Genomic DNA, 16,844 nt, shown 5'->3' on the forward strand with positions numbered 1-16,844 from the left:
TGAAAAGTCAATAAAGTAAATGGAAGTAATGAAATTAGAATATACTTTTATGTAGTAGCTTATGACACTAATTCACATATAGTAGTATAACATGATAAAACAAAGAAAATATTTTCTTATTGATATTACATAATTCTTCAATTCCAATCCACTTTTCTAGGTAACTTCAGATCTCTCAATAGTGTGGGGAAATTCCTATATCACCATAGAACCTGACAACTCAATTCCATACACTCTCCATGTATGCCCTTGGAAACGTGGAGATTTCAGAGGTATTAAACCCTTAATAAAATATTATTAGTTACATTGCTAGGGGGAAATATGATAATAAAAATGCAATATAATTCATTGTTCTTTTGGATAAATGATATGGGGAAGCTTATTTTGTCATTTCACTCTTTATCCAAATAAATAGTGTTTCAGGGAATGTATTCCATGTTAAGTATTACTTTATCTTGGCAAGTTCAAATAAATCTATAGAAGAAATTTTTAGAAGTGGAATGCTTATTTCAGGGTGTATGTTTGAAAGTTAGGAGATACTTTCAAATAATTATATCAATATATAAACTCAAAGGCATTCTATGATAATGCTTTTGGTAATACAGGAATGGGTATTATAAACTTTCTATATGTACTCAACTAGCATATAGAAATAGAGTTAATGTTTGCTGTGAATGAATTACACTTTTTCTCTAATAATGTATTCATTTATATAAAGTTCTGAGTGATAGTTGAACAGAATTATCCTACTGAGAAAACTATTATATGTTCATTGAACATCATTTTAGAACTGTATTAACGTATTAAGTATACTAAGTGTTTATCATCTTATCTCTGAAAGTATTGACTTCTCATCCCTTAATTTCCTTGATAAAGACTATCTGTACAAAGGGTCTCATTTAACAGGATAAAATTTGAAAGTAAGACCCTATTCCAAGCATCTCAATCGAGTGATTTATTTGACTGTTGCAGATAACCAGAAAATGTGAAATGACAGGAAATTTTAATTTGAAGTTTCTTACTGATTGTTTTATTTCTTTCCTCCGGATTTTGAATCAAACCACTTGGTAGATTAATTCTACAGTTTTAATTAGTCTTCCATAAGAGAAAATAAGTTGTTCATAATTTTCACATTATTTTGTTTTATTTTTTTTTCCTTTTTCTTTCAAAGACAGGGTCTCAGTACATAATAAAGTTTCCATTACACCTTGCAAATTCTGGCATTGAAGCCACCTACTCTCTCATACAAATTCATGTGTATTTTCATAAAATATAATAATTCTTAATTTCCTTTTATACAGAAAACTATGAATTTTGTTGCATATGAAAAATATAAACTCTTGACTATCATTGAAAGAGTATTTTGTACTGATCATATCCATAATAGCCATATTTCATTGTTATTTTATAAATTTTTTAAAGTATTTCCTTGTAAAATATCAAGTAATTTCCTCAGTAATTAGAATTCCTTGGGACTTGTCTTCTGCAATTTAAACCAAACAACTTCTTAAAATCCTTATACTGCCATGCTTTGATTCTTGCCATTCTAATAATGTTTGACTAGTTGTGGTCATTAAGCAGTACTGTCATACCAGTTGAAATTGGTTTTATGTAAAATTTAGTTTTATTTTGATGTTAGAAAAATACCTAATATATTCTCAAATAAGTGCAATTTTTATAAAGCACAGATCATATCTATCTCACTGATTTTGAAAATGTTTAGAATTAGAATCTTCTACCTGCCATTATTTAGGTTTTGGAAGCTATATGTCATACATTCTTCCAGAAATAAATGTATAATCATGCATAGTCTTTAAACAATACACAGAAGATTGTGAGAGACATAAAGTCATAAAAGGCTGTTTTCATTTAAAAGTATAATGAAGTCAAAGAAATTCTAATGTAATTTACTCATTTTGACAGGATGAGAGCACCCCAAATTCGTGTACATTGTAATGTCTGTCAATAGCAGTAATAAGAAATCCATTCCTAGCTGGGCGTTGGTGGCGCGCACCTTTAATACCAGCACTCAGGAGGCAGAGGCAGGCAGATCTCTGTGAGTTCAAGGCCAGCATGGGCTCCAGAGTGAGTGCCAGGATAGGCCCCAAAGCTACACAGAGAAACCCTGTCTTGAAACACCAAAAAAAAAAAAAAAAGAGAAAGAAATCCATTCCTCTTCATTCCCACAAAATACATTATAATCTCTTCATAAATAACTTTTGTACATTGTGCTCCTTTACCTTTTGGGATACAGTTTAAGAAGAAAGCTGTTATAGAATAACACATATAAAACTTGTGGTTGTTTCAAAATTAAATGTCAAAATTACAATTGCAGTTTTTATGCCTAGGACTAGCAGGAGCTATTTAAAGTAGTAAGAATTGCAAGTTTCACAGTATAATGTTTCCTCTTTTTACTTTTCATTATTCTTTGTATAGGGGTACATATTTCCTGAATCTGTAGCCATTTGTAATAATTTTATTAGATTTATATATGTGTTAATTAACCATTTTCATTGATTCGAACATTGTTTCTTATCTCTATAACATTTTCCATAGAATTAGGTAGCATAACATTTTCCCACTCTGCAGTTTTGCATAGGTCAGTGCTGGGCATGTAGTGAGTCACTTTTGATAGTTTGTACCACACCTTCCATCTAGATTGTAGAGCATAGAAAAGTATGTGTATATCTGTTTGAATGTATATCTATGAGCACAAATCATTTATACACACATACACACTGTTATAATAATAGATTCTTAGATGGAATCGTTATGTGGAGTGTGAAAATTTAGATTAATAATTTTAAGTTACTGAGGAAGAAACAAACTATCTGAAACAGTTTTGAAATTAAATATATTGTGGCAATCTAAAGGATTATATTGGGCCTCATTGTCTGTTTTTATTATTAAAGAAGCCTGGGATTTTGAGGGGCATAATAGAAACAATTCTTGATATGCAAGGAGAGAAAAGAATAATATTTCTATTCCCTGTAGATATTAATAGGCATGAAAAGATAATTTAAAAAATGAATAAATTCATGGAAGTAGTGGCATTTGGTTTAATAATAGCAGATGTATTCATTCAAATAAAGCATGAAATAACAATGGAAGGAGTGATAACGTGGCGATTATGAATTTCTCAATTCTTGTCAAGTCGTCATCTTCTGCCTTTCTCAGTGGAAGGAACAAAATGTGGTCTACTGATGATAGTAAAATGTTACATGTCAAAGATATTGAAAACCCATAAAAATGTAATTTCTACCCAGAAGATTCTATAGACTATTCCTGTGGCTTAATGATTTAGCACCAAACCTAGAAAATGTAGTCTATTTCAAACATTTTGGTCTGTGATTTAAAGTTAAATATAATTACCAATTTAACATTATGGTACAGTAACTACAAACACATGCTACCTTATACATCACTACAAATTAAACTAAAACAAACGATATGAGTACAGTCTTCCCTTTATTTATACATAGGATTTACTTGGAGATTTTGATGGCTCAATACAGTATTATAGATGCTGTATATAATAATATATAAAATATATATTATTAAAGCCATATAACATTTTCCTTACTGCATATTGCTAGATCTTCTATTTTTGGTACATAAATGTATAAAATGACCCTATTTCCACAAACTTTGGTTGGGATAGGAATGGCTCTCTTTATTATATTTGCTTCTGCTATGTGCTGCTTTCTGTTAGTTCATTATATTTCATTGTGTTCTAACAATTTCCTGACTTAGTATTGTGTTGAAAAATGTAGTCTAAACATTATAGGTAAGTCAGCCTAGGAAATGTGTAGTTAAATACCTTCACATAATATTCATTGAAATTGTTAGATATGAATAGATTCACAATAAAATGTATGGCTTTTACATGTAAATACTGAAACTAATTTTCTATAACAGCACTGTGTGACAAAATAAATAAGTTGTTATTTATTTTTAAAGAATCTGATTATTACAAATGTAAATGGAGGTTCTGAATATATAGCTCAGTAGTAAAGAGCTTGCCTCATATATACTGAGCAAACTCTGGTACAGAAGAAATAAAATAAGCTATGTGATATAAATATAAGTATACTAAGCCCAGTTGTTCATATCACTACCAATTTTGAATTAGTCCAATTTACATAGCAAAAATTACAATGAAAATTTCAACACTTACAATCTTAGGACAAAGTGCAAAATATTTTATGTCTTAAATGTTTATGGGAAAGATTAAGCTTGGAATACTTTGCAATTTGTAAATATAGAAAACAAAATAGTTTGTAAAGGAGATGATAAGTAGGAATGTTATAAATGTCTGAACAAAAAAAATAGATAAACACAATTATCCAGTATCACTAAGATGCTGAAAGCTAATGCAGAGTTAAGTATTGGCCATTTTTTTTATTATAGGAAATCTGTTGTAAAAAACTATTAAGCTTTTAATAATGTTTCCTTGAAATTTCCATTAAATTGTTCTATAGCCTCTTCATATGTAACTCTGGTGCTACCATTTAGAATTTATGTTTGGTATATAATTCATAGTAACTTTGATGATTCAGACTAAGCATTTCAGAAACTCCTCACTGTTTAACTAGCATCCTATCCTGTACCTATGTGTTACAGGTGCAATTACATTTTCCGTTAAGAGCAGAGATGAGGAAGATTCTCAGGAAGACACAGATCAGGAGAAAGACATCTCTTCTCAGGAAACTCCATCAGATCCATCTACCATTATTTTTGAGGAATACTCAGGTAAACTTCGTATAATAGTTTTGTTGTTGCACTGTGAAAACTCTGATCATCATTTGCCTTTAAATTAAATATACACTTTAAATGCATAATATGCAATGTAATTTTGCTGTATGTGTCCATCAGAACATTGTATTATTTCAGATTTAATTTTATATAGATTATTTTCTGATTTTGTGCTGCTGTAAAATAGCAAAGTCATTATACCTTACCACAAATGTTGTCTATCTTTGATTAGTGCTAACATTTAGATGCTTTTGGTTTTTTAATAAGTTTCTGATAAGATATTAATTGGTATGTTATCTTAATATTGGAGTATGATTTTCATATTTCAATATAGTGTATGATAGACTTCTTTCTCATATCAATGTAATTTTCTTCATTTTCATTTTTAAAGAATTTTTCATTTTACATAACCACCCCAGTTCCCCCTCCCTTCCTTCTCCCACCTCTCACTTCCCACCCTTTCCACCCCCATCTGCTCCTCAGAGGGGGTAAGGACTTCCTTGGGGAGCAAACAAAGTTTGGCATACCAAATTGATGCAGCACGAAGCTCCTCCCCCCTTTATCAAGACTGAGCAAGGTATCCTACCATAAGGAATGGGCTCCAAAAAGCCAGTTCATGCACCCAGGATAGGTCCTGGTGCCACTGCCAAACCACTAAAAAAGATCAAGTCACATAACTGTCACCCACATTCAGAGGGCCTTGTTTGGTCCCATGCAGGTTCCCCAGCTGTCAGTCTATAGACCATGAGCTCCCACTAGCTTGGGTTAGCTGTCTCTGTGGTTTCCCCCATCATACCCATAATACACCTGGATCATATAATCTCTCCTCCTCCTCTTCAACTTAATTCCAGGAGATCAACCTGGTGATTGGCTGTGGTTCACTGCATCTGCTTCCATCAGTTACTGGATGTAAGTTAAGTTCTATGATGACAATTAGGGTAGTCACTAATCTAATAAAAGGGAAAGGCCCACTCTGATAGCCTCTCCACTATTACTAAGAGTCTTAGCAGGAGTAATCCTTGTAGATTCCTAATAATTTCTCTAGTACCAGGTTTCTCCCTAACTCCATAATGGCTCCCTCTGTCATGATATCTCTTTCATTGCTCTCTCCTTCTCTATTCCTCTCCCAACCGGGTCTTCTTGATCTCTCATGTTCCCATCTCCCATCACCTCTCTTCTACCCCCCTCCTACTTTACCCAGGAGATCTTAACTATTTTCCCTTCCTGGGGTCTTCCCTGTGTGTCTCTCTTATGCCACCCCTTTTTAACTAGTGTCTCTGGGGATATAGATTTTAGCCTGGTTATCCTTTGCTTAACATCTAGTATCTACTTATGAATGAATACATACTCTGTCTTTCTGGGTCTGGGTTACCTCCCTGAGGAGGGTTTCTTCTAGTTCCATCCATTTGCCTACAAATTTCAAGATGTCATTGTTTTATTTTGTTTTGGTTTTGGTTTTTTGAGACAGGGTTTCTCTGTGTAGCTTTGGAGCCTATCCTGGCACTCACTCTGGAGCCCATGCTGGCCTTGAACTCACAGAGATCTGCCTGCCTCTGCCTCCCGAGTGCTGGGATTAAAGGTGTGCACCACCAACGCCTGGCTAAAACCAAATTTCCTTATTTTTTATTTTTTATTTATTTTTATTTATTATGTATACAGTCTTCTGCCTGCATGCAGAACTCATTCAAGGTGGTTGTGAGCCACCATATGGTTGCTGGGAATTGAACTCAGGACCTCTGGAAGAACAGTCAGTGCTCTTAACCACTGAGCCATCTCTCCAGCCCTCATTTTTTTTTTTTTTTTTTTACCGCGGAATAATGCTCCACCATATAAATGTACCACATTTTCTTTACCCAGTCTTTTGTTGGTAGGCATCTAGGTTGTTTCCATGTTCTGGCTATTACAAAAGTCCTTGTAATATGGTTGTGCATCCTTTAGGTATATGCCCAAGAGCAGTGTTGCTGGATCTTAGGGTAGATTTATTCCCAATATTCTGAGAAGCTTCCATACTGATTTCCAAAGTGGCTGTACAAGTTTGCACTCCCACCAATAATTTTCTGTATAAGTACCAGATACCAAAATCAAATCAAGACCAGATAAACAATTTAATAGACTTATACGCCCCAAGAAAATAGAAGTAGTAATAAAAAGTCTCCCAACCAAAGAAAGCGGGGGCAAATGGTTTCAGTGCACATTCTACCAGACTTTCAAATAAGAGCTAACACCAATACTATTCATTGTTCGACACAATAGAAACAAAAGGGATATTGCCAAACTTTCTATGATGCTACAATTACTCTGATACCCAAACCACACAAAGACACAACTCAGAAAGAGAATCACAGACCAATCTCCCTAATGAACATTGACACCAAAATACTGGCAAACTGGATTCAAGAACACATCAGGAAAAATCATTCACCACGATAAACTAGGCTTCATGCCAGACATGCAGGGATGGTTCAGCATATGGAAATCTGTCAATGTGATCCACCATCTAAATAAACTGAAAGAAGAAAAATCACATGATTATCTCATTAGATGCTGAAGAAGCCTTCAACAAAGTCCAATGCCGCTTCTTGCATTTTTCTTCCTGTAAATCTTAAACATTGTGAAATATTTTTTAAAAGTGCAAAAGAGAATGTGTTAATAGGAAATTGTAATAGTCAGAGTATGTTTCTGGGAAAATGAGTTGTGTGAGTGTCAGGGTCATAAGCAGGTGCAGGTTTTTGAGAGTCATGGACACAAACATGCAAAATTCTCAAAGCAAAGAAGCATACCAAGAAGATATTTCTTTCTTAATTTTTTTCTTTTTCTTTATTCTTCCATCATACAATACATCCCGACTGCATTTCTATTGAATTTCTTTGTGTTACAATTCTTTAAAAAATTAGAAGCAATAGATGTCTTCTCTATTTCTCTGCCCCTCTTCCCAGACACATGAATGTGCACAAACACATATACATGCCACACATACTATATACACACACATCCTCCATGAACACACACACACACACACACACACACACACACACACACACACACACACACACTGTACCTATGTTTTACAGGTGCAATTACATTTTGTGTCAAAATCAGAGAGAAGTAAAATTCTCAGGAAAACACAAATCTGGAAGAATTTATCTCTTTTTCTGTGTGTTTGTGTATAAATAAGAACCTATCTGGTGAAGTGTGGTGGTGGGACATGCATTTAACCCCAGCACTTGTGAAGCAGAGGAAGGCAGATCTCTATTAGTTTGATACCAACTTGGTCTACACAGAAACTTCCAAGCCTGCCAAAAATGAACTTACCTAGACATCTTCTCTTTCCTTCACTCTCTAACTTACAATTCTGAATGTGTCTCAGATCCATTTATTTTTATATATATTATACCTAGGTATTATAGACTGGATTACAAGACAATATACTGCAATACAAGATAGCATAGAATGGAATAGATCATTGAAATACACTGTTTAACACAGCATTGTATGTCATTCATTGCCATATGAGGTCACAAAATTGCCTTTTATTTATGCATTGCAATGCCATCCAAAATAGTATACACATGGAAATTTCAGAAAAGACACACTGATAATACCACTATTGTAAGCCCCTAATTCACTGATAAACAGAGGACAAGGGAAGTTATTAACTAAGTAATTCAGTCTAGAATCATAGTTCTTGAAAAAGTATTTTCCTTAATTTTATTTTTTTTATTAGTTCAAATTAGGAACAAGCTTGCTTCACATGTCGATCCCTCTTCCCTCTTCCCTCTTCCCTCTTCCCTCTTCCCTCTCCCTCCCCTCCTCCCCAACCCTCCACCAGACCTCCCTCCATGGGGGCTCCCCAAAGTCCACAACATCATCCTGGGCTGATCCTAGGCCCTCCACCATGTGTCCAGGCCGAGAGTGCATCCCTTCACATGGGATGGGCTCTCAAAGTCCCTTCTTACACTAGGGAGAAATACTAATCCACTACCAGAGGCCCCATAGAGTGCCAAGGCCTCCTCATTGACATCCATATTCAGGGGTCTAGATCAATCCCATGCTGGCCTCCCAGACAGCAGCATGGGGTCAATGTGCTCCCCCTTGTTCAGGCCATATTTAAACACATAGTTACCACTATGAATACAATACACCATGAGGTAGTTCAACACCAGAAAACCAAAGAATCCAGAAATGAGAAACTATGTAAGTGGAAACAACTGGACAGAAAGAAAATGAATTTGATGTAAGGACAAAACCTCTCTATGAAGGGCTGATCAATATTGAAGTTTGGGTGCCAGAGTCTGTATATCAAAGTAGCAGAACTGTCTGCTATAAAGAAGAACTGGAAATGCTGACATAAACAACATCTCACTACTTCGCCTAAACCTCTTTCTAGCTTTCTTTTGAGTTAAATTGCAAAATTTTTTTAAAACTCCCATGGTACCTGAGCCTCATACGCCTCATCCTCTTCTTAATTTTAATTCTTATGTGACTACGAATGAACCATTCATTGCAATGCATTATTTAGATATTTCTTGGTATAAGTGTATGAATGTTTTAGAAGGTAGGGTAAAGTATTTTTCATTCAGACCATTAATGCTTGACTGCAAAGCTTCTTACATTTACTATGCTGGGGAAATATATGAGTTACTGGAACAGGCATAAAACCAGGAGCACTGCAAATTTGCCTGGCTATGTGTGATGGGGCTCCTCTTGCTGCTCACTGCTGCAATGAAAGCAGCTCCTGATGTCCACAGATTTCCTGGTAAGTACTAATGAAAGTGCCATAGATGCCAGTCATTGCGGTGCATGCCTATAATTCTAGCATTTGGGACTCTGAGGCATGAGGATCATGGAAGTTTAATGCCAACCTGGGCTACATAGTGAGTGCAAAGAAAAGAAAATGGAAAGTAAATAGAAAAGAGAGGGAAATTTGAAAATGGCTTATGGATTTCCTATTTGTGTAGAATTCTGAAGTCTGTATTAAATAGTGCTTGTTTGTTGTCTCTTTAGTTTTTCTTTCTTTCTTTATAGATGAGAAGGTTAAAAGTTTAAAAATCTGGTATCATCTTGAGATCCATAGCTCTCCTGGTCCTCCTGCAGATACAATTGAACTTCACTGTATTGCTCTGGTAAGAGCCCAGTACATATTCATAAGCTGCCATTTGGGAAATAGAGCTGTTACACACTAAGTTTCTATCCTTAAAACATACATCTCAATGGAGTATACAAAGATAAATCAATCAGAGCCACTCTAGACCTTAAATTCTTTAAAGAAATATCTTTTAGTTGTATGGCATCTTGTAGTGACTTCCCAATTTAGCATTCTGCCTGCATATTTCAGCAGTTAAGTAAGTTTAACTTTACCCTATCTCCTTATTCTCCATATATATATATATATATATATATATATATATATATATATATATATATATATATATATATATATATATATATATGGTAAAAGTGGAATTGCGCTTTCTAGGCTCCAGCATGCATTCTTCTCAATATCCACAGTAAAATATTTACTTTGAAATTTATTCAGAGTCTTAGGGTAGATTTGAGAGTGCAGGGTTTAAAGGCAGACTCCACCACTGCCTGGGGAGATTTTCTTAATTAAGTTATTCATGTCGTAATAAATCTGTGTTGAAAGTTGCTTAATAATTGCAAACAGCAATAGTCTAGATTTAAGTGAAACAAGACGACAATAATTGCTAATAAGAGTTTAAATATAATAAATGTATTGTTAGCATCCAGAAATTGTATTAATCATAATCAAATAAGTTTTATTTTCATAGAATCTTAAAGTTTAGCTCCTAATAATATCAAGTAAGAAAATATTCCTAATACTTTTAAGTCTGTAAGTTGATTGTATTCCAAGGTGTTTTCAGGCTGAATCTCCATTGAGGCATAAAAAATACATGATGAAAATATTGAAGTGCATTCAAATGTAGCTTGCAAAAGCATTATCTTCTGAGTGGGAAATTATTTAGCTTGATGATAGTAGGATCATTTCACTCAATGAAAATGTCTATTTCCATAGCCCAGTATTTGCAATAATGTGGAGACTTACTGAAAGAGCTATTTTATTTTATCTTTTAAAGATTTGTTTGTTACTTTCATTTTATTTGTATGAGTGTTTGTCTGTATGCATGTATATTTGTCACTGCCTGCATGCCTAATGACCTCAAGGCCTGAAAATGGTACTGGATCCACGAGAACTAGAGGTCAGGATGGGTATAAGCCACACTATGGGTACTAGTACCTGAACCTATGTCCTCTGCAAGAGTAACAGGTGCTGTTAACCACTGACCTATTTCTCCAGGCCCACATAAATGTTATTTTTAAACAATATAACTGTATTTATACAACCTCTTGTTCGGTGATATATTATTTATGATCTAATAAAGCCACTAAAGATCATAATGCAAAGCCATCAACATTAGACAGCAGTAGAAGCTGGGAAATGGTGGTACACACATTTACACCCAGGATTTGGGAGACAGAGTAGGATGGATCTCTGTGAGTTCAAGGCCACCCAGGGCTTGATTGAACCAGTCTAATAGAGAAACAGAGCTCACACATTTAATCCCAGCACTACAGAGGTGTATAAGGAGGAAGCAGTGGGTCTCAGGTGAGATTTAGTTTCCAGTTACAGGGAAGACAGTTATCTCTGTTTCAGCCTTGGTAGAGGTAAGAGCTACTGGCTGGATTCTTTGTTTCTCTGCTCTTCAGGTTGAACTCCAGTATCTGTCTCTGGGTTTATATTATTCATGCTATACTCTGGATGTATGAATGACTACTGAATTATAATTTCTGTCCTTAACAAGATGTGATAAAAAATTTAGACACTTAAGAAATTATGAATACAAGAGAGTACATTAGAATGGGTACCATTGGCGTCCTTACTCAATATTTGTTTAGTATGACTAGGAAGATAAGTTGAAATGTGTAAAAATTAGCAGACATGCATGCAAACCTGCAATCACAAACACCTGTGCACATTCTCACTAAAATATTCATAAAGGTTTCTTCTTCCTTTGAGAAAACACTAATGAAAAAAATATTTGTTTTATGGTGTTCATTTTTAAATGGTATACAATGTTGCACACATTGAGAATTACACAGTATTACAATATTTCATGTAACTGTATAAAATTTTAGAAATGGCAGAGAAACTGGTATGTATCTCTTTCACTGAAACATTCATTCACAGGTGTTCTCATTTTTTGACTTAAATAGAAATATTACCTTTTCACGGGTTTACTGCTTTCTGTAATATGTATTGTACCCACTTGATTCATTGCTCCATTTGTGATTACAGGCAGATTTGTTGCTTTAAATAAATATTCATTTTCAGTTGAGGCTGCTTGAAAGAATTTTTCAACTCATTCTATCTATGTTGGATGATATTGCTGAACGATGTTGCTTTTAATCCATTGAGTATTCCTGCACTTATAGTCATAAAAGTGTATACCTACTTTAACTTTTAGATGTGAAGACTTATTTAATAGAATGACTTGTGTTAAATATTCTCACAAGTCAAGTCTTTTCAGGCTCCATGAAGTAGATCCTTCTTTGTACTTTCAAGTATATGCCAAAATTGTTTTCTTCACATAAATATCACTTTACCATATTTTCAACTGCATTTGTTAGTTTGCTAACTCATTTATGAAATGTTTTACTTAAGCCTAAGTTAATAAGGCATAATAATGGTATATTCATGATAGCAAGACATCTCTGATATCCAGAGGCTTTTCAGCTTTTATTGTATTTAACATGACTTCCACATTTTCTTTATGCAAGAATGAATAATCAAATTTGTTCTAAAGTGGACTCCATATAATATTTGCATTCTAAATATCTTTATATTACTGCTCACTATAAGGTAAAGAAAAAAATTAGTATTTATTTTTGTAATTTTAATACTTTTGGAATTGTTTAATAAACAAATAAAAAATAAAACATCTCCTATACACCATATAATGTGGATGTGAGAGAATAAGAGTAACCATTTTCCTACTAGTGACATTCAGTAGCTCTACTAAATAGCTTATGAAAATGTGGGCGAATAAAACTTTATGTGCTACATATGAAAAGAGAATGCTAGAACAAATTCAAAATGGAAGATGTTTAATTAATCGTTTTGGAGAAAAATACAATTATTTTGAGATATTGATATCCACAATTGCAAACAAAACGTACTGTGAGTGGAAAGAGGAGGACAGGTTGGATATGCCCATCTCTTCACTTTTAAAATCTTTAAATGGGCAGTATATGCTAAGTAGGTGACAACTTTACAATTATCTGAAACACTATAATTTTAATACAAATGCAGGAAGTAAACCTTTGCACTGTGTATGTTTCACGTCTGATTATGGATTGTGAGGTGAAAGGGGTAGGACAAAAGGTGGCATGGCACATGAAAATACAGTGGCATACAGATATGAACAACAAAGGAATGAAAATGACATTTCTAGTTTATAGCTGCCACCTTTGTTTCCCCAAATCCAAAACTGCTGTGACTAACTTTTCAATTTAAGGAAATTGCAGGGATAGAGTATAGGTTTCCTTCCTCTGATTTACATGGTACTTGCAAACTTCTCAGAGTTCCCTTTGTTTACTTACTTGGTGATGTTTTCAAATTAAATAAAATTAATGTTGAAATTTTCCTCAATGAAATTTTATCTAAATTAATAGTATTGCATGTTTTCTGCCTCAGATATCATCATTTTATAATTTAATCATGATTTTTTTCTGAGAGAGGATATGATGAATGTATTTCCTGCTGCTTCCTATTAGATTGAGTCAATTGTTTATGTGTGAAAACACAATCTTTACTTGAGTCAAGCAAGGAGTAATGAAGTTTTCAGTTAAAACACTTGGTGAGGTGAGCATCTCAAGTTGCTGCCTTCAGTCAATACCTTTCAAGCAACAAGGCAACATGGACCAACTTGAGATTTCAATTGTGTCCTGTGTCAGATTTTCACATGGGTACTTTAAGTTTCATGAGTATTCATTATGTTAGGAATATGAATAATTACATTTATACAAACGACATATGCCAAGATAGGCTCCAAAGCTACACAAAGAAACCCTGTCTTGAAAAACCAAAAAACAAACAAACAAACAAAAAAACACAACTTTCATTATACCATGAAGACTTCTTTTTTTGTTTCTGATATTCATGGTCCTATTCTAGCTAGAGGGTAAGGAATAGTCATGAACTTTCCAAGTATAGACACCATTGACAGTAAATGAATGTTCTGATAGAGCTAGAAATCAAACACAACAATTGAAATGAGAAATTTCTTTGGAAGTTTTTTTTTTATTGTTTATTAACCTAAGAAACAGATCATTATATGTGCATGTTACAATATGTGTTGCTGCCTCATTTAAGACTCATTAAGTGTATTAGAAAATATTGCAAGATTTTTGTCATTACAAATAAATTCCAGGGTTTCAAAAGTTATTAATATAAGATATAATAATTTTAACAATCTAGTATAAATATTCCTGAATAGTAAGTAGACATCCTCCATTTTGTAATTCAGAGAGCCAAGATCCTTCCATCTTATAATTCCTTCATTCTATATTTCAGATGGGAGAAGCTAACACAAAATTTCTACTAGTTTTTGAATTGCTTTCCTGTGATATCACTCACATATCATTAGAGATAACAATATACCAGTGTACAAGATTACCTGAGAAATATAACATCTGGTTGTACTTCTGCTGCCCAGCTATTTGGTCATACTATGAGTGAGGAGCTTAGACATTTAGTGCAAAGATGCTTTTTATGGCCGATCAAGGGAGATGAGAAATATTTACCCATTTCCAGGCAATAAACATGCTATCTATAATACAGTGATAGTGTGTCTTCCTCACAGAAAATAAGGTGACAGTTTAATTGTGCTTCTTTTGGTGATTAAAACAGCAAAAATTTAGTCAAATGGAGAAAATTGAACAGTAACAATTTATGCTGTTTCTTTTTTCTCTTGTCCAACATGTATCTTGTAAAATGAAAGCACTGTATTGGAAAAATAATTATAGGAGCAAATGCAGTTGCATCCAGAGTGTTTAAAAGACCAGGTGCTGTAAACCCTCTTCCTCAAACTGGGAAATTTCTAGGTAATCCTGAGCATTGGAAATGGGATGAGGAAAAGCAGTCAAGTAGAAGAAATATGGACTAGGTTTGAATTTCCTTAAATATATGAAAAAATAACACTTTCCGCATTGGAAACTATTTTAAGATAACTACAGAGAGTTGAGAAGGACAGTTTTCTTCACAGATTTGGAGAACAGTAATCAAGAAAAACTTGTCAGCTGAGGTAGTCAGTCAACAGCTGTTGGGCTGACAGAGGGTGGGTTTTCCTTTGTAGCTGGCCCCTTATATACTGCAGTGAATTGCTCTGCATTCATTCATATATGGACAGCACTAGTTAGACTCCTTTAGGAAGAGTAACAAAAGAAGTAAGAGTTAGAGAAGATAGAGTCATGAAGTTGTAATAGTGACTTGGTTCAAGTTGTGGGAGGATTTCTATGGAAAAGTTGGGGTGGCTATAAGTAAAATATAGTGTAGGTGTATAAGTGCCTTCCAAAAGACATTATATATGTGTATAAATTACCATACACTAAATTTAAAATGTTATACTTTTAAAAACAATGGAAGTTGTCACATTGCACATCACCAAATTTAATCCACTCAGTGTACACCATCATTGTTGCAGTGAAGAAACAGATAAATTTAGAAATTGCAATCCCTATGAGTAAAAACACTTTTGGGTGATCATGAAGGTATCGTAAAGATTGTAGGAGTGCTCCCAGATGGAAATACAAAAAATGTGTAAGCACTGGGAACACACTTAGCTTGACAGGAAAGGATGAGGGAGCCCAGACATTTAGGAAAAGAAAAGAGGCATGTGGGGTTAGAGTTTGAACCAAATAAGTGGGTGGAGGATCATGTAACCCATGAATTTCCTCATGGTCAGATCTCTGAGAGATTCAAAAAGCATGTCACATTTTATTGCATGTGTCACCTTGCCAATAGAGCATGTAAAAACGCTTAACTTCTTTCATGATGTTTTTAAACATCTTGAAATGTTGTTTGCATTGTGATAAAAGTAGTAAACTCATAAATGAAATATATACTGAAAGTATCTTACATTTCTCTAAAAACTAACATGTGTATTAAGTTTGCCTCTGAAATGGTTTATAAAACAAAACTTTTTTATCTTTTAATAAACATTTAAAAATAGTATTACAATTTTATATGGATAGTTCTCTATTAATTTAAATTACATTTTGTTGATGATTTCCCCTATTTTATTGTTTTTGTATTTCACATGATTGAATATTCATATGGAAGCAATTTTTAGCATGTCCATTATTCTGTCTAAAGTGTTATTAAGTATAAGGAAGAGAATAATGCTGGATACATCATAAAGGAATACTCTATTGTTGAACCTAAAAGAACTTGTGTGAAGATGAAAGATAGCTTTAGAACTCTCCATGGGCACTCATTACTATTTCACTTGAGTTTCAAAAAATCAGTCAAAACCGATTTATGTTTTATTCTAAATATAAATGAACTTTAAAAGCTTACTAATCAAAGTAGAGGACTATGCCATTGGCAAGACAAATAAAATCCAAATATTGTAAAGTTTTTAGAAAGTACTTACATAAATTTAATTCCTCAAGTGTAAAAGTTAATTTATCATAAATTGAGTGTGGAATATCATGGGAGACATTGACCAAGAAGACATTAAGAATCTTGTGGCTGTAATTTTCTTTGTAAATTTTTTAGACAGGGGTACCCAGGCTTACCTCAAACTCTCAACGTTTTCCTGTCTCAGTCTCCTGAGTATTGAAAATGAAGGCCTCTGGCACCATGCACGATGATACATTATATTATGATATTAGATCAAAATGATGATGTATTTCTGAAATTATTCAAATAGCCAAAATACAGACTCAAAAATTTTGATCATCTAATAAAATAGTATATGACAAACCTCTTATCCTTCTGAACATATCAAACATACATAGAATATATGATTTGTATACCTAAAAAGTAATTTTATCTATAAAAGTAAGCT

At 33.7% G+C, this 16,844-nt stretch overlaps 1 protein-coding gene across 1 annotated transcript in view; it reads left to right on the plus strand.

Moving 5' to 3' along the window:
• The window catches only part of Cfap47 (cilia and flagella associated protein 47), a 261,790-nt gene that overhangs the window by 182,026 nt on the left and 62,920 nt on the right, over positions 1 to 16,844 (plus strand). The window contains exons 50-52 of the mRNA XM_027432785.2: positions 161 to 272; positions 4,624 to 4,752; positions 9,781 to 9,878. Coding sequence (XP_027288586.1) covers positions 161 to 272; positions 4,624 to 4,752; positions 9,781 to 9,878 — 339 coding nt within the window. The remainder of the gene's footprint in view (positions 1 to 160; positions 273 to 4,623; positions 4,753 to 9,780; positions 9,879 to 16,844) is intronic.

This window comes from Cricetulus griseus, chromosome X (assembly GCF_003668045.3).
Source record: "Cricetulus griseus strain 17A/GY chromosome X, alternate assembly CriGri-PICRH-1.0, whole genome shotgun sequence".
NCBI lineage: Eukaryota > Metazoa > Chordata > Mammalia > Rodentia > Cricetidae > Cricetulus > Cricetulus griseus.